The 23,909-nt window shown below is 37.5% G+C and overlaps 2 protein-coding genes across 7 annotated transcripts in view; one reads left to right on the forward strand and one right to left on the reverse strand.

The window, feature by feature from the left end:
- The window catches only part of MICU3 (mitochondrial calcium uptake 3), a 126,063-nt gene that overhangs the window by 20,756 nt on the left and 81,398 nt on the right, over positions 1–23,909 (forward strand). The window lies entirely within an intron of this gene.
- Positions 2,342–12,027, reverse strand: LOC143669578 (coiled-coil domain-containing protein 82-like). Its single transcript, XM_077144191.1, is given in 4 exon segments — positions 2,342–3,138; positions 3,190–3,382; positions 3,385–3,444; positions 11,854–12,027. Coding segments are annotated over 4 exon segments (1,068 nt in total). The 3' UTR covers positions 2,342–2,497.

Here is a 23,909-nt window from a genome sequence, read left to right on the forward strand (position 1 = left end):
TTTTTTATCCGTATTGTTTACTCAGTCTGTCCATACCCTAAAGGAGTATGAGCTCAAGGTTTTCACAATCACACAGTCACATTGTAAAAGTTATTTCATTATACAATTGTGTTCAAAAATCAAGGACACTGGAACACAGCTCTACAGTTTCAGGTACTTCCCTCTAGCCACTCCAATACACCATGAACTAAAAAGGGATAGTTATATAATGTGTAAAAATAACCTCCAGGATAACATCTCGACTCTGTTTTAAATCTCTCAGCCATTAAACTTTATTTTTTCTCATTTCTCTCTTCCCCCTTTTGGTTAACTTTTCTTAGTTCCTTGATACTGGGTCCTGGCTCATACCAGGATTTCTGTCTGATGTTGCTAAGGAGATTGACACCGCTGGGAGTCATGTCCCATGTGAGGGTGGGGGGAGGGTAGTGAGTTCACTTACCACATTGCTTAGAGAGGCCACATCTAAGCAACAAAAGAGATTCTCTGGAGGGCGACTCTTAGGCCTAATATTAAGTAGCTTAGCCTATCCTTTGTAGGAATAAGTTTCATATCGGTGAACTCCAAGATTGAGGGCCTGGCCTATTGATTTGGTTGTCTTCACTGCTTGGGAGAAGATCAGAAATTCTCCATATAGGGAAGTTGAATATTTCCTCCTTTCTCCCCAGTACCCCAAGGGGACTTAGCAAATACTTTCTATTCGCTGCCCAAATTACTCTAGGATATATTGGGTTATCATACTAACCTGAAAAAAATAACAAAGTTTCACGCCCTATTCAAGAGTCCGTGTAATTACAGTGTTCAATTAAACTGACCATACCAGTGAAACCCATGCACTTTTTTTTATGTGTGTGGGTTTTTGTTTGTTTGTTTGTTTGTTTTTGCATAAGCAGGCACTGGGAATTGAACCTGGGTCTCTGGCATGGCAGATGAGAATTCTGCCACTGAGCCACCATCACACCGTCCTGTGCACTTTTATTCTATTATATCAAGTTGTGTAACGTGGAAGGACACTGATGAAGTGTCATGTAACTTGAGTTCTGGTCCCAGATTCATTTGCTATCTGGTATGGTCCCAGAGACCTCTAGACTAAATTAACACTTTTATAAAATTGGCTAACAAGAAATGTTCTGCTTGCTTTTTAAAATATAATATGGTCTCATTTGTGTTCAAAAGGAAATGATACATATGTTTAAGTTTATGGATTGTAAATGTATTTTAAAAGGTATAAGATATACATTATCAATTCTTTCCCACAAGAAAAGAATAATTGTTGCTTCTGTAACATCTTTCAAAAACAAAGTTAATGAAAATTATAAATCTTCCTAACTTTTGACAAGAGGGATAACAAGAACAATGAACAATAAATCTGATGAGAGTTTTATTGGTATGTGAATTAGGGAAGACAAAAAGAAAATACAGTAAAAGACAAAAGTGAACATGACTTGGGAGAGTCTCAGTGTTGATGGATTACCATTATGACTACGTGGAGTATTATAAGAAGGAGCAACAGTGGAGGGAATGAGGAGCTAGAACAAGGAAGGTGTGGGAAGTATAGTATACTATTTATTTCCCAGCATTATGAAGGAAGTATGGTACTTAGATAGTGGATCCCAGCCAGGAATATAGGTGATGCGTAGGAGTTCATGCAGCAGGAAAATTAGCTGCAGTCCACTATTCCAGGAAGAGACAAGTAGGCCAGTCAAAAGGAGCCTGGATCAGGAAAAGAATTTAGTCCCTGGAGAATTAGCATAGGGCCACTGGGGTATGAGGCAGGAATCCAGGAACAGAGAATCTGGATATAAAACTGGGGTTAAATTATAGAAATCAGTTCCATTAACAATGTCAGAAGTGGCCAATTAGCCTAACGCGAAGCTCCTTATATTTTCCTGTTTGTATCAGCGTTTCTGATGAGATTGAACCTACAGGTGGGCAGGTAGAGAACTTTTCTAACAGGAGAATATAGGAGACGAGTCCAGTTGCCAAAGTTTTAATTCAACTTCATCAAAAAACAAAAACAATCGCTTCTCTTCTGTTTTAGTTTGCTAAAGCTGCCGGAATGCAACATACCAGAGATGGATCAATTTTTAATAAGGATATTTATTTAGTTATTTAATTCCTCAGAGGAAAGGCAGCTAGGTTTCATCTGAGTTTCTCTGTCACACAGGAAGGCACACTGCAACATCTGGCCATCTCTTCTGGCTTCTGGGTTCCATTGGCTTTCCTTGGTGTATGTACTTTCTGGGTGTGAGACGACTCTGAACACTGAGCTGAGGAGTATTGGGGTGTTGAGCTGCTGATCTCTCTTTTTTTTGTATATGAGATAAACTTTTATTTAGAGTCAAGTTCATGGAAATTAAGATGTTTTAAACAAGATATTTTGCCATGAAGATATCATAAAATACAGAAATACATTTCACATGATATAGAGAAACAAAACTCATGATCTTTACGTTAACAAGATTTAGTAAAATCTTCTCTGAGGGAAATTTGTTACAATTCAGTCAAACTTCTCATCTTGAAAGTAATCCACAAAATTGAGATATTCTTCAAGTTGACCATATTTCTCTTTAATCCAGCCACTTTCTTTTGATTGCCTGAAAATTCTTTCCACTGTTTCTTTAACCTGTTCATCCTCAATTTCTTCTGTCTTTGCAATGGAGCAACATTCCTGGTACAGCTTGAATTTAAAATATTTCAGTTTATGGTAAATTCTGGTACGATTGGCACAAATTCTACCAACAGTAAATACCTGTTTATCATGAGACATGATGTCATCTGTTTCCATAGTCCTGGTGTTATACAACTTTCCTGATAAATGGACTGAATATCTACAATAGCGATGCAACCCACAAGCCTGGCAGGAACAATTTTCAGGATTCTTCCAATGTATACTTACATTAGAGTAACTTTCTACCCGCTCCTTATATTGCTCTTTCCAACGACTTCTAGAAACTAAGCTCTCCAGACGAGGCTGAACAAAGTGGTTATCCAAATAATGAAGAGATGTCAACATATCTTGTGCGTATGATTTTTGTCTGGTGCCATCATACAATGTTCCCAGAAAAGAGTCATCTAAAGCATTAATCAGAAAAGCCTTCACAACTCTTTCAAAGTGAGTATAGGGGTCACTGAAAGAATCTGATATCATGATTAGAAAATCATCAATTGTTTTCTTGATATTTAACTTACAAAGAGAATTTTGTTTTACTAATTTCAGCTGTGATGTAGTCAATTTTCCTTCTTGATGGCTTTTATTCTCTTCATCACCCTCCTCATTTTGCACTACAAAGTCATCAATAATATAATCTTCATCTTCATACTCATAATCCTCTTCCTCCCCCTCATCTTCATCATTGTCTGAGCAGGATTCCTTTTCAGAGTCCTTTCAAAACGCCTCCACCTCTGCCTCCCTGATCTCTCTTTTGACCCCTCTCTTTCAAGCCTCTAGCTAGTTAAATTAAATGTAACTCATTGTGGAAGACGCTCCCCTTTGCCAAGTGCATATGTAATCAGCCACATGATCTATCCTAGAAAATGTTCCACGAACACTGGAGAAAAATGTATATCCTGGTGTTTGGGAGTGTAATGATCTATATATGTCTGTTAAGTCTAATTCATTTATCCCATTGTTTAGGTTCTCTATTTCCTTATTGATACTCTGATTGCTCTATTTATAGAGGAGAGTGGTGTATTGAATTTTCCCACTATTATTGTTGAAATATCTATGGCTACCTTCAGTTTTGCCAATGTTTGCCGCATGTACTTTGGAGCCCTTGATTGGGTGCATAAACATTTATGATTGTTACTTCTTCTCGGTGAATTGTCCTTTTTATTAATATGTAATGTTATTCCTTTCATGTACATCTTTCATGTACATCATGTAATGTTCTTCCTTACATGACATCTTTTCATGTAAATTGTGTTCTGTCTGATATTAGTATAGCTACTCCTACTTTCTTTTGGTTACAGCTTGCATGGAACATCTTTTTCCATCCTTTCACTTTCAAACTATTTGTATCCTCAGTTCTAAAATGAGTCTCCTGTAAGCATATAGATGGATGCGTGGATTATATTTTTTAATCCATTCTCCCAATTCGTATCTTTTAATTGGTGTTTAGTTTGTTAACATTCAAAGTTATTACTGTAAAGGAATTCATGAATCTGCCATCTTATCCTTTGGTTTTTATTTGTCAGATCTATATATTCTTTGTCATCACTTGTTTTTAATCCTTTAAGTTACTGTTATTGATAATCTTCAATTTTGTGTCCTCTTGTAGACCTCCTCTCCTGTCTTTTTTTTTGGCCAACAGAACTCCCTTTAGTATTGTAGGACAGGTCTGTTGTTAACAAATTTGCTCAGCCTTTGTCTGTCTGTGAAAATTTTAACTCTCCCTCACTTTTGAAGGACAACTTTGGATAAGGAATTCTTGGTTGGCAGTCTTTCTCTTTCAGAATCTTACATATATCACACCACTGCCTTCTTGCCTCTGTGGTGCCTGTTGAGTAGTCAAAACTTGGACTTACGTAGCTTTGCTTATATGTGGTGAATTGCTTTTCTCTCCCTGCTTTTTCAGGACTTTCTGCATCTCTTCAGCATTTTATAGTCTGATTAGTATGTGTTTGGAGTGGGTCTGTTTGGATTTAGTCTATTTGGGGTTCACTGGGCTTCTTTGATATGCATATTTATGTCTTTTATAAGAGTTGGGAAGTTTTCCCCCATTATCTCCTCAACTAATCTTCTACTTATTCTTTCAAATTCTTCTTTATGCTCTTCTAGTGTCTTTATCCTTTATGTCATTAGCCAACCCATTGAGTTTATTTAGGAGATTTGTTTGAATATCTTTGATTAGTTCCAAATTCTGTGTCTACTCCGGTATTTTAATTTGATCATTTGGCTGGATCATATCTGACTGCATCATCATATGCTTTGTGCTGATTTTGAGGCATTTGATTATCTTTTTTTTTTTTGCACGTGTAGGCACTGGGAATCGAACCTGGGTCTCCGGCATTGCATATAAGAACTCTGCCTGCTGAGCCACTGTGGCCCACCCAGCATTTGATTATCTTGATCAGGTTGTTTTGAAAGTTGATTTCCCTTACTTATCCAAAGTTTTGTATTTGCCTGGGTTTGCAATGAAGGTCTCCTTTTGCTCCTGGTTTGTCAGTAATTCTCCTGCCAAGTCAAGGCCTGGACCTTAGGCAGGAAATACAACTCTGTTTGAAGATCTTTTGAAAGCTAGTCAGATGTGTGGTTTGCCAGACTGTATTTTCCATGCCTTCCCAGAAGATGATGTTCTTGGGCCACGTCTTCCCCTCAGGCCTACCTCCCAACAGCAGCCGGCTGAGCAGGATGGCTTCCTGATGTAATTCCAGCCAAAGCCAATGTTTTTGGTGTACACTGGAAGCTTCCAGCCCCTGGGCTGGGGAGTGGGCAGTGTGCATAGTGGAGATTCTGCTTATGGGCCCGATGGGTCTGGTGGCCCCCACATCCCTGCTTGGAATAACATTGGGCTGTGGGACTGGGTATGTCAGCAGGCCCTATCTGTAGCTTATTTGGTAATGCCTGCCAGCTAGGCATGGCACAGGGCATGGGGATATGGGGTATGGAGGCAGGGTGGAGGGGTGCCGTGGGTGGGCATGGGACAGGGCTCAGGGTGGGGGTGGTATGCAGCAGCACATGGGCACAGTACCTGGGGGTGCCAGGTCATGGGACTGCAAGCCATGGCATGGCTGTCTTACTTGTCCCCACCTTTCTGTGCACTCCTGAGGGCTCCAGGTAGGGGAGTGGTAGGTTCAGTGCACTAGCTATATAGTCTCTTTGAGTAGTTTACTCATTTCTGGGTTCCCCAAGGGAGTGGCAGGCTGCAGAGCTGAGGGGGCTGATATCCCAAGGTAGCTGCAGGCGCAGACCCTTCCTGGGCATGGCCTGTTGTCCTCAGTGGCATCCCATCCAAGCCCACTCACACCATTTTCTGTGTCCCCATTTGTTCTAGTTTGCAAGCTGCCAGAATGCAATATACCAGAAACAGAACGGTTTTTAAAAAAGGGAATTTATTAAGTTGCAAGTTTATAGTTCTAAGGCCATGAAAATGTCCAAATTAAAGCAAGGCCAATCTGAGGCATCCAGGGAAAGATACCTAGGTTCAAGAAGGCTGATGACGTTTAGGGTTTCTCTCTCAGCTGGAAAGGCATATGGCTAGATCTACTAGCTTTCTCTTCACCCGCTTCTCCCAGGCTCTATCAGTTTTGTTGGCTCTGTCAGTTCTGGTGGCTGTCTTGGCTCTAAAGCTTTTTCCAAAATGGTTCCCTCTTAAAGGGCTCCAGTAAGCAACCCACCTTGAATGGGTGGAAACACATCTCCATGGAAACTATCTAATCAAAAGTTACCACCCACAATTGGGTGGATCACATCTCTGTGGAAACAATCCAAAGGATTCTACCCAGCAATATTGAATGAGGATTAAAGGACATGGCTTTTCTGGGGTATATAGTAGCTTCAAACTGGCACGCCATTCCTCACCTTTTTCATCCATGTCCTCCCTATACAGTGTAGAAGATCCTCTCACGTCGCTCACACCCTGGAACTGCTGTCCCAGTCATTTTTCTGTCACTTCTCTAGTTGTTCCTTGGAACAGAAGTGAACTCAGCTTATCCTATTCTGCCATCTTCTTGGAAGTCCTCTTAGTAAACTGGTTTTGAATATCTTTTTCTGCCTTTATTTATTGGTTATTCTTTCTGAACATTCACAGTAATGATGTTGAAATTTCAAAGGGTTTAGACTGTTTGAACTTTAGAAAGTTCAAATCAAAGTTGAGTCTTTTAAAGGTCAGCATTTCTTCTAACAAGAGGAAAAAAAACAACATTTTCTTATACACTGAAGTTGAATTTGGTCAGAACTCTATCACAGTAAAAGAGTATTCTATTCTTCATTTTGTGCCGTTAGCTCGTTTATTAAGAAAATAATGGTGAACTACATTTAGTAGTTTGGTTCTGTTGGTAAAATACAGGGAAAGAAACGTGGACTATTGGAAGGGTTTGAAAAAAGTTTATTGCTTGGGCATATGTAAGCAGAACATGAATTAAACCAAGTATGCTCATTCATATATGTCTCTGAAGTGGTTTTAGATAGAGTAAATAATCTTCTAATTGAGTCATTTTATAATTAGTTCATTTGAATGTAATAAATAGTCATACACCAGTATCTACTAAGTGAGTGAATAAATTTACATTGACTCTTTAATTACTTTTAAATATTCTTTACATGATTAAAAGATGATGTAAATAATAGTTTTGTTGAATACCTTTAAATTTTTGTTCGGAGGATTCTGTTCATTGATTTGCCCAAGACATTTTAAGGTTTTATTTGGGGACTCATATTTCTATTCAGGTAAAGAGGTTTAAAAACAGAATGGCCATCTCTCTCTCAACCAACATAACAAGCAAATTCACCGCCCTCCCCCTCTCTACGTGGGACATGACTCCCAGGGGTGTGGACCTTCCTGGCAACATGGACAGAAATCCTAGAATGAGTTGGGACGCAGCAACAAGGGATTGAGAAAACCTTCTCGACCAAAAGGGGGAAGAGCGAAATGAGACAAAATAAAGTGTCAATGGCTGAGAGATTCCAAACAGAGTCCAGAGGTTATCCTGGAGGTTATTCTTAACACATTAAATAGATATCACTTGTTTAGTTAAGGTATAATGGGGAGGCTGGAGGGAACTGCCTGGAAATGTAGAGCTGTGTTCCAGTAGCCATGTGTCTTGAAGATGATTATATAATGATATGCCTTTTGTAATGTGACTCTGTGATTGTGAAAACCTTGTGTCCGATGCTTCTTTTATCTACCTTATGGACAGATGAGCAAAACATATGGATTAAAAATAAATAAATAATAGGGGGAACAAATGTTAAAATAAATTTAGTAGATTGAAATGCTAGTGAGCAATGAAAGGGAGGGGTAAGGGGTATGAATTTTTTTTCTCTTTTCTTTTTATTTCTTTTTCTGAATTGATGCAAATGTTCTAAGAAATGATCATGATGATGAATATACAACTATGTGATGATATTGTGAATTACTAATTATATATGTAAAATAGAATGATCATATAGTAAGAATGTTTGTGTTTATATGTTGGTATATTTAATAAAGAAAACAAATAAAAAAAACCAGAACGGCCAAATTGATACACACAATCATTCTAACTCTAAACTACTTATTTTCATTGAACATAGAGTACTAGGTGTTCTAATTTGCTAGCTGCCAGAATGCAGTATACCAGAAACAGAATGCTTTTAAAAAGGGGAATTTATTAATTTGCTAGTTTATAGTTCTAAGCCTGCAAAAATGTCCAAATTAAAGCAAGGCTATAGAAATGTCCAATCTAAGGCATCAGGGAAAGATACCTTGGTTCAGGAAGGCCATGATGTTTAGGGTTTCTCTTTTTACTGGAAAGGCACATGGTGGAGATGGTGACATCTGCTAGCTTTCTCTCTAGGCTTTTTGTTTCATGAAGCTCCCCCAGGGGCACATTCCTTCATCTCCAGAGGTCTCTGGCTGTGTGGTATCTTGTGGCTTTGAAGCTTTTTCCAAAATGTTTCCTCTTTTAAAGGATTCCAGTAAACTAATCAAGATCCATGTGGAATGGGTGGTGTCACATATCCCTCTAATAAAAGGTTGATACCCCACAATTGGGTGTATTATATCTCCATGGAGATGATCTAATCAAGTTTCCATCCTGCAGTGGTAAGCAGGGATTAAAAGAAATGGGTGCTTCCACAAGATGGATCAGGATTAAAACATGGTTTTTCTAGGATACATAATGCTTTCAAACTGACACACTAGGTAAAATCTACTCTTTTTTTAAAAAAATATATTTTTATTGAGAAATATTCACACACCTACAGTCCAACCATATTATACAATCAGTGGCTCACAATATCATCACATAATTGTATATTATATTCTTCATCATGATCATTTTTAGAACATTTGCATCACTCCAAAAGAGAAATAAAAAGGAAAAAAAGAGAACTCAGACTTCCCTATCCCTTACCCCTCCCTGTTATTGACCACTATTATTTCAGCCTACCAATTTTTACCCTTTATCTCCCCCTGTTATTTACTTATTTTTTATTCTTTTTTTTTTTTTAACTTACCTGTCCATACTCTGGATAAAAGTGAGTTCACCTGCCAAGTTGGCTTAGAGAGAGAAGCAAGGCCACATCTGAGTGACAAAAGAGGCTCTCTGGGGGTGACTGTTAGGCCTAATTATCAGTAGACTTAGCCTCTTCTTTACAGGAATAAGCTTCGTAGGGGTGAGCCCCAAGATTGAGGGCTCAGCCTGTTGAATTGGTTGTCTCCACTGCTTGCGAGAATATCAGGAATTCCCCAGATGAGGAAGTTTAATATTTCCTTTTCTACCCAGCCCCCCAGGGGGACTTTGCAAACACTTTTTTATTCTCTGCCCAAATTACTCTGATATTGGGGCATCACACTAACCTGTACAAACCGACGAGATCTCACTCCCTATTCAAGATTCCATGTAATTATGGTGCTCAAGTAAACAGACCATATAAGTTAAATTAGGTAATGTGCTACCTAAAATATAAATTTTGCACCAAATAAATATCTCTCCCTTTGATCTTGTACAGAGGTAAAACCCACACTTCATATAAGGAAGAAAATATAAATGAACCAACAATCAACACTGCATTTAATGACTGTTCATTAGAAGTTTTCTCTTCAAATCATGGAAACGAGAAAAGAATGCTTAATATCTCTGTGAACTGATACTGTTCACACAGAGAGTTAGACTTATAGTAATTATGGCAATGAACATGAGGTATAAATATTGGGAAGGGAAGAAAGTAGAGCTGTCATTATAGTAATTATGGCAATGAACATGAGGTATAAATATTGGAAAGGGAAGAAAGTAGAGCTGTCATTATTTTGAGGACTTCTAAATGTCTACATAGGAAATCCAAGAGAACCAACTAAAAAAAAAAATGAAAGAATTTAATGTGGACTTAGGACATAATGCACTAAAATCATATTTCATATAACAGCAATAACCAATTAAAAATGTAAAAAGGTCCCAATTTCTCTGTTATATAGAAATTATAACCTGTGTAGGAGTAAACCTACCAAAAAAGTTCAAAACTTATATGAGGGAAACTAGAAAACTTTACTGAAAAACATAATTTGAAACCTGAATATTCCCAAGTTAGGAAAAATGAAATTTTGTAGCTATCAAGTCTTTCTTGATTAAACCAAAATTCAGTATTATTCCAACCAAAATCCTAGTAGGTTTTTTTTTTTTTTAATTATCAAACAAAACAACAACAAACATGAACATTCTTAACATACAAATGTTCCATGCATGGTGCAGAATCAGTGGCTCACAATATCATCACAGAGTGGTATATTCATCACCGTGATCATTTTTTAGAACGTTTGCATCACTCCAGAAAAAGAGATAAAAAGAAAAAAGAAAAAACTCATGTATACCATACCCCATACCCCTCCCTTTCATCGACCACTAGTATTTCCATCTACTTAATATATTTTAACCCTTGTTCCCCCTATTTCTTTCTGTACCCCATACCACTCCCTTTCATTGTTCACTAGTCTTTCAATCTACTCAGTTTATTTTAACATTGGTCCTAGTAGGGTTTTTAATAATAGGATTCCTCAAGTTGGTTTCAGAGTTTAACTAGAAGAGAAAATGATACATTAATCACCTCATACAAGAATATAAATACTGACAATGAGATGGAAACTTGTTTTGCCTTATGTCAAAATATAGTCAAAAGCTAATAGTAATTAAATTTTTGAAAGGTAGAAAAACGTCACTGGGAGAGAATAGAGAATTTAAAAACTGACCCATGTATTTATTTCCTGTTTTGTTTTCTACACTGTCACATGCTCTAACCATGTGAACTCAATCTTTCTAGTTGATGATAACTAGACTCTCCTGGGATCAGGCCAGTTTTACTGGAATATCGTGGGAAAACTGGCTTTTACTTTTTACCAGTACATGTTTCTTTTAAGCAGAGCCAGTTTGTTGTATTATACTATGTGATTTATTTCACAAAACTGAGCTGAGGCAAAGGAGGAAGCAACAAGTCAGAAGTTCAGAAAGCCCTTTCAAGTACTTAGACTTTGGTTATCTCTTTTATACATAATCATCTTCTTCCCTTTTATGACGTATCTTTTTTTTATTATTAGAGCAGTTATAGATTTAAAGAAAAGCCATGCAGATAGTACAGAGTTCTAACATATTCCCTACTCACGGCACAGTTTTCCCTATTACAACATTAAATTAGTATGGTACCTTTGTTACAATTGATATAATAATATTATTGCAATTATGTTCTGTAGTTCATAATTAATATTAGTGATATTCAGTTCTTTGGGCCTTATTTATTTATTTTATTGTGATAAATGTATATACAACCTAGTTCTCTGCTCCTCTCCATTAGAGAGACAGCCTCATCTTTCCGTGCAGTGCCAGTCACATCTCTGAGGCACAATAGTGAAAGTCAGAGTAAACAGATTTGGCTGTATTGGGCATCTGGTCACCAGGGCTGCTGTAAACCAGCAAAGTGCAGGTTGTTGCCATCAGTGACCCCTTCATTGACCTCAACTGCATGGTCTACATGTTCCAGTATGATTCCATTCATGGCAAGTTCAGAGGCACCAAGATTGAGAACAGGAAGCTTGTCATCAGTGGGAATCCCATGACTCTCGTCCAGGAGTGAGAACCCGCCAGTGTCAAATGGGGTGATGCTGGTGCTGAATATGTTTTGAAATCCACTGGTATCTTCACAACTGTGAGAAGGCTGGGGCTCACTTGAAGGATGGCACAAAAGGAGTCATCATCTCTCCTCCTTTGGCAAATGCACTTCTGTTTGTGATGGGCATGAAACATGAGAAGTTTGACAACTGCCTCAAGATCGTCAGCAATGCTTCCTGCCCCACCAACTGCCTGACCCCTGGCCAAGGTTGTCCATGACAATTTTGACATCATGGAGGGACTCGTGACCACCATTCACACCATCGCTGCCACCCAGAAGACTGTGGATGGTCTCTTCAGGAAAATGTGCTACCAGAATATCATCCCTGTGCCTACTGGTGCTGCCAAGGTGGTGGGCAAGGTCATCCTCGAGCTAATTGGGAAGCTCACTGGCATGGCCTTCTGCATCACCACTCCCAATGTGTCTGTCGTGGATCTGACCTGATGACTGGAGAAAGCGTCCGGGTACAGTGACATCAAAAAGGTGGTGAAACAGATGTCAGAGGGCCCCCTAAAGGGCATCTTGGCCTACACTGAGGACCAGTTTGTCTCCTGCAACTTTAACAGTGGCACTCCGTCTTCTACTTTTGATGCTGGAACCAGCATTTCCTTCAGTGACCACTTTGTTAAGCTCATATCCTGGTATGATAATGAATTTGGCTACAGCAACAGGGTAGTGGACCTTGTGGTCTACATGGCATCCAAGGAGTAAAAGCCCCTGGACCACCAGCCCCAGCAACAGCATGAGAGTAAGAGAGAGGCTGTCAGATGCTGGGGAGTCATGGCCCCAACTCGATCCCCTAGTACTAAGAATTGTCTGTCCTCCACCCTAGGTTGTTTTATCCACTTTCACTTATACAATTTAGTGTTGTTAATTACATTCACAATATTCTGCCACAATCACTACCATTGGTTATCTAAATTTTTTTATCACTCCAAGGAGGAACTCTACCAGTTAAGCATTAACTCACCATTCCCCAACCCACCCAGGCCCCTGGTAATTTGTAACCTGGTTTCTGACTTTATAAATTAGCATATTCTAATCAATTTATGTAAGTGCTTTTCTTTCTAACTTATTTCATTCAAAATGAGTCTTCAGAGTTCATCCATGTTGAACCATATATCAGAATTTAGTTCCTTTTCATGGCTGAATAATATTCCATTGCATGTACACACCACATTTTGTTTATCCATTCATCTATTGATGGGCACTTGGGCTGCTCCCACCTTTTGACAATTGTAAATAATGTCGCTGTTAATATCAGTATGCTTTCAATTATTTTGGGTATATAACCAGAAGTGGAATTGCTTGGTCATATGGTTATGCTATACCTAACTTTTTGAGGAACCATCAGACTGTTTTCCACAGTGGCTATATCATTGGCCATTCCCATCGACAGTGTACCAGTGTTTCCATTCTCCACATCTTTTCCATCACTTGTTATTTTCCATTTTCTTGAGTGTTGTCATTCTAGAGTATGAGGAATGGTATTGTACTGTGGTTTTGATTTGCATTTCCATAATGGTTAGTGACGTTGAGCATCCTTTCATGTGCTTATATATATAATTATATATTTTCTTTGTAGAATTATTTGTTCAAGGGGTGTGCCAATTTCTTATTGGGTTGTTTTTCTGTTGAGTTGTGGGAGTTCTTTACATATTTTGGATATTAAACCCTTATGCAATATTTTCTCCCATTCTCTAGATTATCTTTTTTGCTTTCTTGAAAAAATCCTTTGTTAGACAGTAGTTTAAAATTTTTTTTAATTAATTTTTAAATTTTTTAAAAAATACAAAAAAACACCAAACAAACGCAAACATTCGTAACTTTTGATCATCCCATTCTACACATACAATCAGTAATTCCCCATATCACCACACAGCTGCACACCCATCACCATGATCACCTCCCAGAACACCTGTATCCATCCAGAAAAAGAAATAATAAGCAAACAGAAAAAAATTCACACACACCACACCCCCCCCACCGACCACCAGCATCCCAATCTAAATTTATTTTAACATTTCTTCCCCCTATGATTTATTTTTATTACATGTTTTACTCATTTGTCAACAAGGCAGACAAAAGTAGCACCAGACACAAGGTTTCCACAATCACACAGTCACATTGCCAAAGCTACACCACTACACAATCAACCCCAAGAAACCTGGCCACTGGAACATAGCTCCACACCCCCAGGCAGCTCCCCCTAGCCTCTCCACTACATCTTGACTAACAAGGTGATATCTGTATAATGCGTAACAATAGCTTCTAGGGTAACCTCTCGACTGTGCCTGGAACCTCCCAGCTGTCGACACTCTACCTTGTGCCACCTTATTCCTCCCCCTTTTGGTTGAGAAGGGCCCCTCAATCCCTTGATGCTGAGTCTCAGCTCATTCTAGGGTTTTTCTCAATCCCCTGATGCTGAGCCCCAGCCCATTCCAGCACCTCTGTCCCACGTTGCCAGGAAGGTCCACACCCCTGGGATTCATGTCCCATATAGACGGGGAAGGTGGTGAGTTTGCTTGTTGTGTTGACTGAAGAGAGAGGCCACATCTGAGTAACAAAAGAGATTCTCTTGGGGGTGATTCTTAGGCCTAATTTGAAGCAGGCTTGACCTATTGTTTATGGGGTTAAGTTTCATATGAACAAACCTCAAGATTGGGGGCTCAGCCTATAGCTTTGGTTGTCCGCACTGCTTGTGAGAATATGAAGACTTGGGGAAGTTGAATTTTCCCCCTTTCTCACCATTCCCCCAAGGGGACTTTGCAAATACTTTTTTTTTTTTTTTAACATGGGCAGGCACCGGGAATCGAACCCAGGCCCTCTGGCATGGCAGGTGAGCATTCTTGCCTGCTGAGCCACTGTGGCCCTGCAAATACTTTTTTATTCACTGTTCAAATCACTGGGATTTATTGGGGCATCACTCTGAACAAACCAACAAAATCTCATGTCCTACTCAAGGTTCCATGTACATATAGTGTTCAATTAAGCTGTCTACATATGTTATATTAGGAAATGCACTAGTCAAAATATGAATTTTGTACCAAATTAACATTTTTTGCTTTAGTCTCACACATAAGTTAAAATTTTAAAATATTAATTACCAAAAAATTAATTACCATCTATTTTCAGCACTCTGCAGTAATGACATGCCATTGTTCTTCCTCATGCAAAAACATTTTTTAAATTTGTACATTTAGTTGCTATTATTATACACTCTAGGCGTTCCTAGACTATACCATCTCAGTCTTTACCGTCTGTCTTGCTTTCTGATTTCATTTGTGCCCCCAGCCCTCCTCCCTCTATCATTCTCACATTCAGCTTCATTCAGTGTTTTAACATAATTGTATTACAGTTAGGTAGTATTGTGCTGTCCGTTTCTGAGTTTTTTCATTCAGTCCTGTTGCACAATCTGTATCCCTTCAGCTCCAATTAACCCAATATCTTACTCTATTTCTATCTCCTGACGGTCTCTGTTACCAATGAAATTCTCCAAGTTTATTCACTCTTGTCAGTTCATATCAGTGAGACCATATAGTATTTTTCCTTTTGTTTCTGGCTAGTCTCACTCAGCATAATGTCCTTAAGGTCCATCCATATGTTGTTACATACTTCATAACTTTATTCTGTCTTACAGTTGCATAATATTCCATCATATGTATATACCACAGTTCGTTTTGCCACTCATCTGTTGATGGACATTTTGGCTGTTTCCATCTCTTTGCAATTGTAAATAATGCTGCTATAAACATTGGTGTGCAAATGTCCATTTGTGTCCTTGCCCTCATGTCCTCTGAGTAGATACCTAGCAATGGTATTGCCAGGTTATATGGCAATTCTTTATTTAACTTTTTTGAGGAACCGCCAGACTGCCTTCCACAGCGGTTGTACCATTTGACATTCCCACCAACAGTGGATAAGTGTGCCTCTTTCTCCACATCCTCTCCAGCACCTGTCATTTTCTCTTTTATTGATAATGGCCATTCTGGTGGGTATAAGATGATATCTCATTGTGGTTTTGATTTGCATTTCTCTAATAGCCACGGAAGTTGAGCATCCCTTCATGTGCCTTTTGGCCATTTGTATTTCCTTTTCTGAGAAGTGTCTGTTGAAGTTTTCTGCCCATTTTGTAATTTGATTGGCTGTCTTTTTGTTGTTGAGTTGAATAATCTCTTTGTAAATTCTGGATACTAGACCTTTATCTGATATATTGTTTCCAAATATTGTCTCCCATTGTGTAGGCTGTCTTTTTACTTTCTTGATGAAGTTCTTTGATGCACAAAAGTGTTTAATTTTGAGGAGTTCCCATTTCTTTCTTTCTTTCTTCAATGCTTGTGCTTTGGGTGTAAGGTCTAGGAAACTGCCTCCTAGTATAAGATTTAGAAGACATTTCCCTACATTTTCTTCTAACAGTTTTATGGTCTTAGATCTAATGTTTAGGTCTTTGATCCATTTTGAGTTAATTTTTGTATAGGGTGTGAGATAAAGTGTGAGATATAGGTCCTCTTTCATTCTTTTGTGTGTGAATATCCAGTTCTCTAGGCACCATTTATTGAAGCGACTGTTCAGTCCCAGGTGAGTTGGCTTGACTATCTTATCAAAGATCAATTGTCCATAGATGAGAGGGTCTATATCTGAACACTCTATTCAATTCCATTGGTCAGTATATCTATCTTTATGCCAGTACCATGCTGTTTTGACCACTGTAGCTTCATAATACGCCTTCAAGTCAGGTAGCGTGAGACCTCCGACTTCATTTTTTTTTCTCAGGATACTTTTAGCTATTCAGGCACCCTGCCCTTCCAGATAAATTTGGTTATTGGTTTTTCTATTTCTGAAAAGTAAGTTGTTGGGATTTTAATTGGTATTGCATTGAATCTGTAAATCAATTTAGGTAGAATTGACATCTTAACTATATTTAGTCTTCCAATCCATAGTTAACACGGTATGCCCTTCCATCTATTTAGGTCTTCTGTGATTTCTTTTAACAATTTCTTGTAGTTTTTTTTGTGTAGGTCTTTTATCTCTTTAGTTAAATTTATTCCTAAATATTTTATTCTTTTGGTTGCAATTGTAAATGGAATTCTTTTCTTGATTTCCCCCTCAGATTGTTCATTACTAATGTATAGAAACACTACAGATTTTTGAGTGTTGATCTTGTAACCTGCCACTTTGCTGTACTCATTTATTAGCTTTAGTAGTTTTGCTGTAGATTTTTCAGGGTTTTTGACATATAGTATCATATCATCTGCAAACAGTGAGAGTTTTACTTCTTCCTTTCCAATTTTGATGCCTTGTATTTCTGTTCCTTGTCTAATTGCTCTGGCTAGAACTTCCAACACGTGTTGAATAACAGTGGTGATAGTGGACATCCTTGTCTTGTTCCTGCTCTTAGGGGGAAAGTTTTCAGTTTTTCCCCATTGAGGATGATGTTAGCTATGGGTTTTTCATATATTCTCTTTATCATTTTGAGGAAGTTCCCTTCTATTCCTATCCTTGAAGTGTTTTCAGCAGGAAAGGTTGTTGAATTTTGTCAAATGCCTTTTCTGCATCAATCGATCATGTGGTTTTTCTGCTTTGATTTGTTGATATGGTGTATTACATTAATTGATTTTCTTATGTTGAAACATCCTTGCATACCTGGGATGAATCCTACTTGGTCATGATGTATAATTCTTTTAATGTGCTGCTGGATTCAATTTGCTGGAATTTTGTTGTGGATTTTTGCATCTATATTCATTAGAGAGATTGACCTGTAGTTTTCTTTTTTTGTAATATCTTTGTCTGACTTTGGTATGAGGGTGATGTTGGCTTCATAGAATGAGTTAGATAGCTTTCCCTCCTCTTCAATGTTTTTGAAGAGTTTGAGCAGGATTGGTACTAGTTCTTTCTGGAATGTTGGGTAGAATTCACATGTGAAGCCATCTGGTCTTGGACTTTTCTTTTTGGAGAGCTTCTTAGTAACTGATTCAGTTTCTTTACTTGTGATTGATTTGTTGAGGTCGACTATTTCTTCTCGAGTCATAGTCGGTGTTCATGCCTTTCTAGAAAGTTGTTCATTTCATCTACATTGTTGTATTTATTAGCATAAAGTTGTTCATAGTATCCTGTCACTACTTCCTTTATTTCTGTGGGGTCAGTGGTTATGTCTCCTCTTCCATTTCTGATCTTATTTATTTGCATCCTCTTGCTTCTTTTTTGTCAGTCTTGCTAAGGGTCCATCAATCTTATTGATTTTCTCATAGAACCAGCTTGTTTTTTTTTATTTTTTTTATTTTTTCAATTGTTTTCATGTTCTCAATTTCATTTATTTCTGCTCTAATCTTCATTATTTCTTTCCTTTTGCTTGCTTTGGGGTTAGTTAACCGTTCTTTCTCTACTTCTGCCAAGTGGACAGTTAATTCCTCGATTTTTGCCCTTTCTTCTTTTTTTGATATAGGCATTTAGGGCAATAAATTTTCCTCTTAGCACTGCCTTTGCTGCATCCCAAGTTTTGATATGTTGTGTTTTCATTTTCATTTGCCTCAAGATATTTACTGATTTCTCTTGTAATTTCTTCCTTGACCCACTGGTTATTTAAGAGTGTGTTGTTGAGCCTCCACATATTTGTGAATTTTCTGGCACTCTGCCTGTTATTGATTTCCAACTTCATTCCTTTATGATCTGAGAAAGTGCTTTGTATGATTTCAATCTTTTAAATATATTGAGACTTGCTTTGTGAACCAGCATATGATCCATGAGCACTTGAGAAAAAGGTGTTTCCTGCTGTTTGGGGTGTAATGTTCTATAAATGTCTGTTAAGTCTAGCTCATTTATTGTATTATTCAAATTCTCTGTTTCTTTATTGATCCTCTGTCTAGAATATCTGTCCGTTGATAAGAGTATGGAATTGAAGTCTCCAACTATTTGGTAGATGTGTCTATTTCTCTTTTCAGTGTTTGCCTCATGTATTTTGGAGCATTCTGGCACAGTGTATAAATATTTATGATTGTTATGTATCCTTGTTGAATTGTTCCTTTTATTAATACATAGTGTCCTTCTTTGTCTCTTTTAACTGTTTTACATTTGAAGTCTAATTTGTTGGCTATTAGTATAGCTACTGGAGAGTTTAATCAGTTTACATTTGAAGTAATTACTGATGATACATGACTTTCTTCTTCCATTTTGTATTTTGTCTTTGAAGTTTTATTTCTTTTTTGTCCCTCAATTCTTCCATGACTGCCTACTTTCATTTTCTTAGACTTTTTTTGTAGTGAACAATTTTGAGTCCCTTCTCCTTCTGTGTATACAATTTTCAGATATTTTCTTTGTGGTTACCATGGGATTTGCACATAACTTCCTAAATCACTAGCAGTCATGCTTGATTTGATACCAACTTGACTTCAATAACATGTACTATGTTGCTATACCCCTCCATCCACCCACTTCTTTGTAAAGTACTCGCTACAAATTATATCTTTATGCATTGTATGTCCAAAAGCATAATTTATCATTACTTTTTATGCATTTACATTTTATAACTTGTAAAGTGCAAAAAGCGGGGCTAACATACCAAAAATACTGTACAATATTATATGGCTATTTATAATTACCTTTACCAGAGATCTTTCTTCATGCCACATCAATCTACTCTCCTTTCCTTTTAGTCTGAAGGACTCATTTAGCATTGCTTGTAGGGCACGTCTATTGGTAATAATCTCCCTTCCTCTGTTTTTGTTTATCTGGGAATGTCTTAATCTCTTCTTCATTTTTATTTATATATATTTTTTATTATTATTTTTTTACATGGGCAGGCACTGGGAAACGAACCTGGCTCTCCAGCATGGCAGGCAAGAATTCTGCCACTAAGCCACCATTGCACCACCCTCTTCTTCATTTTTGAAAGACATTTATGCCCAATGTAAAATTCTTGCTTTGCAGTTTGTTTTATTCAGCACTTTAAATATTTCATCCCACTGCCTTCTTGCCTGTTATTTCAGATGAGGAACTGGCACTTAATCTTATTGGGGCTTCTTTGTATATATACAACATGTTACTGTTCTCCTGCAGCTTTCAGAACTCTCTCCTTGTCCTTGGCATTTGACACTTTGACTGCATTGTTTCTGGGTCTGGTACTCAGATACACCTTCTTTGAGTTCATTTGGTTTCTTAAATGTACATATTCATGTCTTTTGTTAAATTTGGGATGTTTTCTGCCATTATTTCCTTGAATATTCCTTCTGACCTTTTCTCGCTCTTTTCTCCTTCTGGAACTCCCAAAATATATATATTGATATGCTTGATAACGTCCTACAGGATTCTTAGACTTTGTTCAGTTTTCTTCATTCTTTTTTTCCTTTTTGTTCCTCAGCCTGAATATTTTCAATGTCTTATATTCAAGTTCAGTGATTCTTTCTTCTACCAGATCCAATCTTCTGTCAAAGCCCTCCAGGGAATTTATTTCATTTATTATAGTCTTCCATTTCAGTATTTCTGCCTATTTATTGAGATTCTGTTTTGTTCAATTGTCATTTTTCTGATAACTTTTGGTTCTTCATGTTGTCTATCACTCTTTGAGCATAATGAAGATCCATTTTTTAAAGTCTTTTGTCTGGCAGGTCTTAAGTTTGGTCTTCTTCATTGATGGTTTCTGAATTTTTATTGTTTTTTGGTTGTTATCATTTTCTCTTTCTTTGTCTTGTACTCTTCTGTTTCACAGTGAAAAAAATTTGATGTTCAGCGAATTTAGTCCCTGAACTATCTTTTCCTTATATTTGTATCCAGCTAGGTATATGACAGTGACTTTCTCATAGTTTAACCCTCATTTCAGGAAAATCAACTTGAGGTGAAAGTGTAGGCTCCTTTCTGCTCTTTTCTGAACATGGATCTTCTCCTGAGTTTGCACTTGTGGTCTTAGGAATTCCCTCCTTTATAGGATCTAAAGATCCCTTCTACTTCCTATGAAATAGACTCCTTCTTCCCTCAGGTAGTCATTTGATGTCTTGAATGCCTTTTTCCACAGGCTGCTTCAAATTGATTGTTTCTTACCCGCTTTAGCTGCCTGCAAGCCTAAATATACAGGGCAAGTTCTGGGACAAGGAGCCAGAGAAGAGTATCCTAGTTCAGTACTTCAGGCTGCCACCTCATAGATTGGTGCTGACATACAGGCACCCCATTATGCAGATAGGGGTTACTCTGATCTCTCTGGAATAGGGCCAGGGACCTGCAGTTGGAGCACAGACTGGATCCACACTGTACCAAAGTAGAGGTTGGAGAGGGCATAGAAAGGGAACCATGATTGATTTTAAGTTATGTTTTCTTTGTTAGGCACTTATCAGATTACTGTAACCCTCTTACTGTTTTCCAGAGCTCTGAGGAAAATGGCTCTACTAATTTTTGGTAGTTTTTCAAAGATTCTGTAAGGGCTGCCATCTTGGTTGACTGAATGTTCAGGACATACTTTATTTTGAGTGTGGGACAAAATATTCCAAACTCCTCTCCAGTATTTCCTTCTAGGCCTATTGACTCCACCTAATGCCATTATCAAAAGTGATAGATCCTATCACTAAGGCAATAAAGGATGGAATTCATACTGTGGAGTTTTAATGGAAACCTCTAACTCTACTTGGTCAGATTTCTTCTGATACTTTTATTCTGGTGGTTAAAAGAATGTTGACTTTTCTAAAGTTCTGCCTACCTTCTACCATTTTCTCTCGCTTCAGTATCTGGTGGATTAGAGGCAAAAATTACAGTTACACAATTACTGTAAAATTTTAGAGAAGTTATAATAGAGGTTGAACAAAGGTAGTAGTAGGGATAGATGTGAGAAATTAAAGAAGGGACAATGGGCTTTGTTAGTAGAGGTTAAGGAGAAGGGATTATTAGTACTAGTTCATGGAAGGTGGATAGAATTTCCAACTGCAGTGGTAAAGTCAGGTTTGATATGCTAGGACAATTTATAAACTGTAAAAAGTTTGTATGAGAAAACACAGTTCAAATCCATATAAAGACATAGCAGATATGGAGCAGTTATAGGCAGAAATTGTGATGCAGGATGTTGGTTTCAGATTGTGGAGCAAAAGTAGTGGGAGCTCCAGGCAGAGGGCCTCATCTAGGAAGTTCACTGATGATGAGCCATGGTTGATTGAAGCCATTGAGTCCCAAGAAAATGACCTAGCAAGAAGGTTTCGGTTCGAAACATGATTAGTTTTCCTGACCTGGGAAGAAGAATAACCCCGGGAGATATATATGCAGAAGGGGACGAAGATGGTAGACTGACTGACTGACCTCTGAGGTGTATTCAGGGAAATTTATTGCCCGTTATTGCCGTTGAGTTCTCAATGTCTCTCCTCTCACTGATGGCACTGTCATAACAGTTCCCCTATACCTATCTTGCACCACTGTTATTACTGTACTGCCAGAGCTAGCTTATCTGTGGTACCCTTGCTTTATCTTGCTAAAGCACCATTTCCTTTATGTTTTTGCTCCATTTAAGTATCTCCTAAGGCTATTTCTTTCCTGTCAGGTTAAATTCTAATCCTTTAGTCTGGCATTTAGGGTTTCTTATCTTATACTTTTCCATGAATGCGAATTCTCTGCTCCAGGAAGATGATTACCGTCCTTCAGGTATACTGTGTAGACCTGTCATGCTCATAGTTCTTCCTGACATTAAAATTTCTACTTTCTTCTTCCTGAAGCTTTTTTATTAACTTCAACCTGTAGTGTTTTTATTCCTATTTTTCCACCAACTTGTTTCATTCTGTTTGTCCATGTTTATACCTTTCATCTCTCCAATTAGTATTTTTGTCCAAGCATATAAATTGCGTGTTCTTGAAGTCAGAAACCATATATTCTATCTCTTATATATACCAATAGAAATTGAGCAGTGAACCTTTCTTTTTGGTTTAGTTGACTAAAGTTTTGAAACATTCTTAGTATTTAGAATACTGGGAAAAGATTAATCATTTGCCTGGCTTTTCATTTAATAAAGCATAACTGGAAATACAAAGTATAGTTTTGCTGAAAGTTCTTCTGGATTGTCTTGATGTAATTTATCAACATTAGATGTTTAAATAATGTTAAAAACCTTGTACACTGATCTGTATTATAACTTGATAGACAAAGAATAGTGGACATAATAAAGATACTAATATGCTTGTCATCTTAAATAGGATTTTTTTGTACTCTAAAGTAATTTTATATTAAAATATAATTTATAGATTGTTGAAAGTCGGATAAATTGGTATAAAATTCTTAGAGGAGAGCACTTTGATAATGTGAAACAAAAAGTTTTGTTTGACCAGTCAATTCTACTCCTAGGAATTTATGTGAAGGATCGATTTATGACTCCAAGTATTTTCAGGGCTGGTCATAGACCATGTTTTACAATAGTAAAAGATTAGAAATCAACTGAATATCTAGTCATGTGGGATTGATTAAATATGTTATACTACAAATGTTTACTGGAAGATATTATACAGTTATTAAAAATGGTCTTTCACTAGAATATTTGGTGTACAGGAAAATGTCCCTGTATTAATAAGGAAAAAATATCAGGTTCATGAACATTATATATACTATAGGCCCATATTTTGTCCCCCCAAAAAGAAAAAAATTATATCTACAAATTATTTAAATATGTATTCCAAATCATAAATAAATACTATATACTACTTTTATAATCAGGAGAAACCCTTGTATTAAAACATACATTTCCTAATTTCCTATAGTTTGTTCAGAGAGAAAGTAAATAACAATGGAAAATATTTATCTACATGGAAAGGTCTTGAAATGAAGGAAACTAAAGAGAAATACCTCTCACTCCCATACCTCCTATAACAGCCTCCCCCTCAGCGCCCCCACTCCTGACTGACTTGATCCTTATATGGACGTATGTATGTAATGTGTGTGTGTGTGTGTGTGTGTGTGTGTGTGTGTGTGTCTACCCTTTCTATTTCTATGAGATTTAACGCTAGGTAAAATTCAGAATGCCAACTAGTGGTGACCATACTGTAGTGATCTAGAGTTAGCAACTTCAATCTATTCTAAGCATTGCTGCCAAATGGCTTTATTAGTAGTACTTATGAGCAACTCATCGGAGTTTCACTTTCTTCTTTTAGAAAAGCAATAG

Source organism: Tamandua tetradactyla, chromosome 26 (genome assembly GCF_023851605.1).
Source record: "Tamandua tetradactyla isolate mTamTet1 chromosome 26, mTamTet1.pri, whole genome shotgun sequence".
In the NCBI taxonomy this organism is placed as follows: domain Eukaryota; kingdom Metazoa; phylum Chordata; class Mammalia; order Pilosa; family Myrmecophagidae; genus Tamandua; species Tamandua tetradactyla.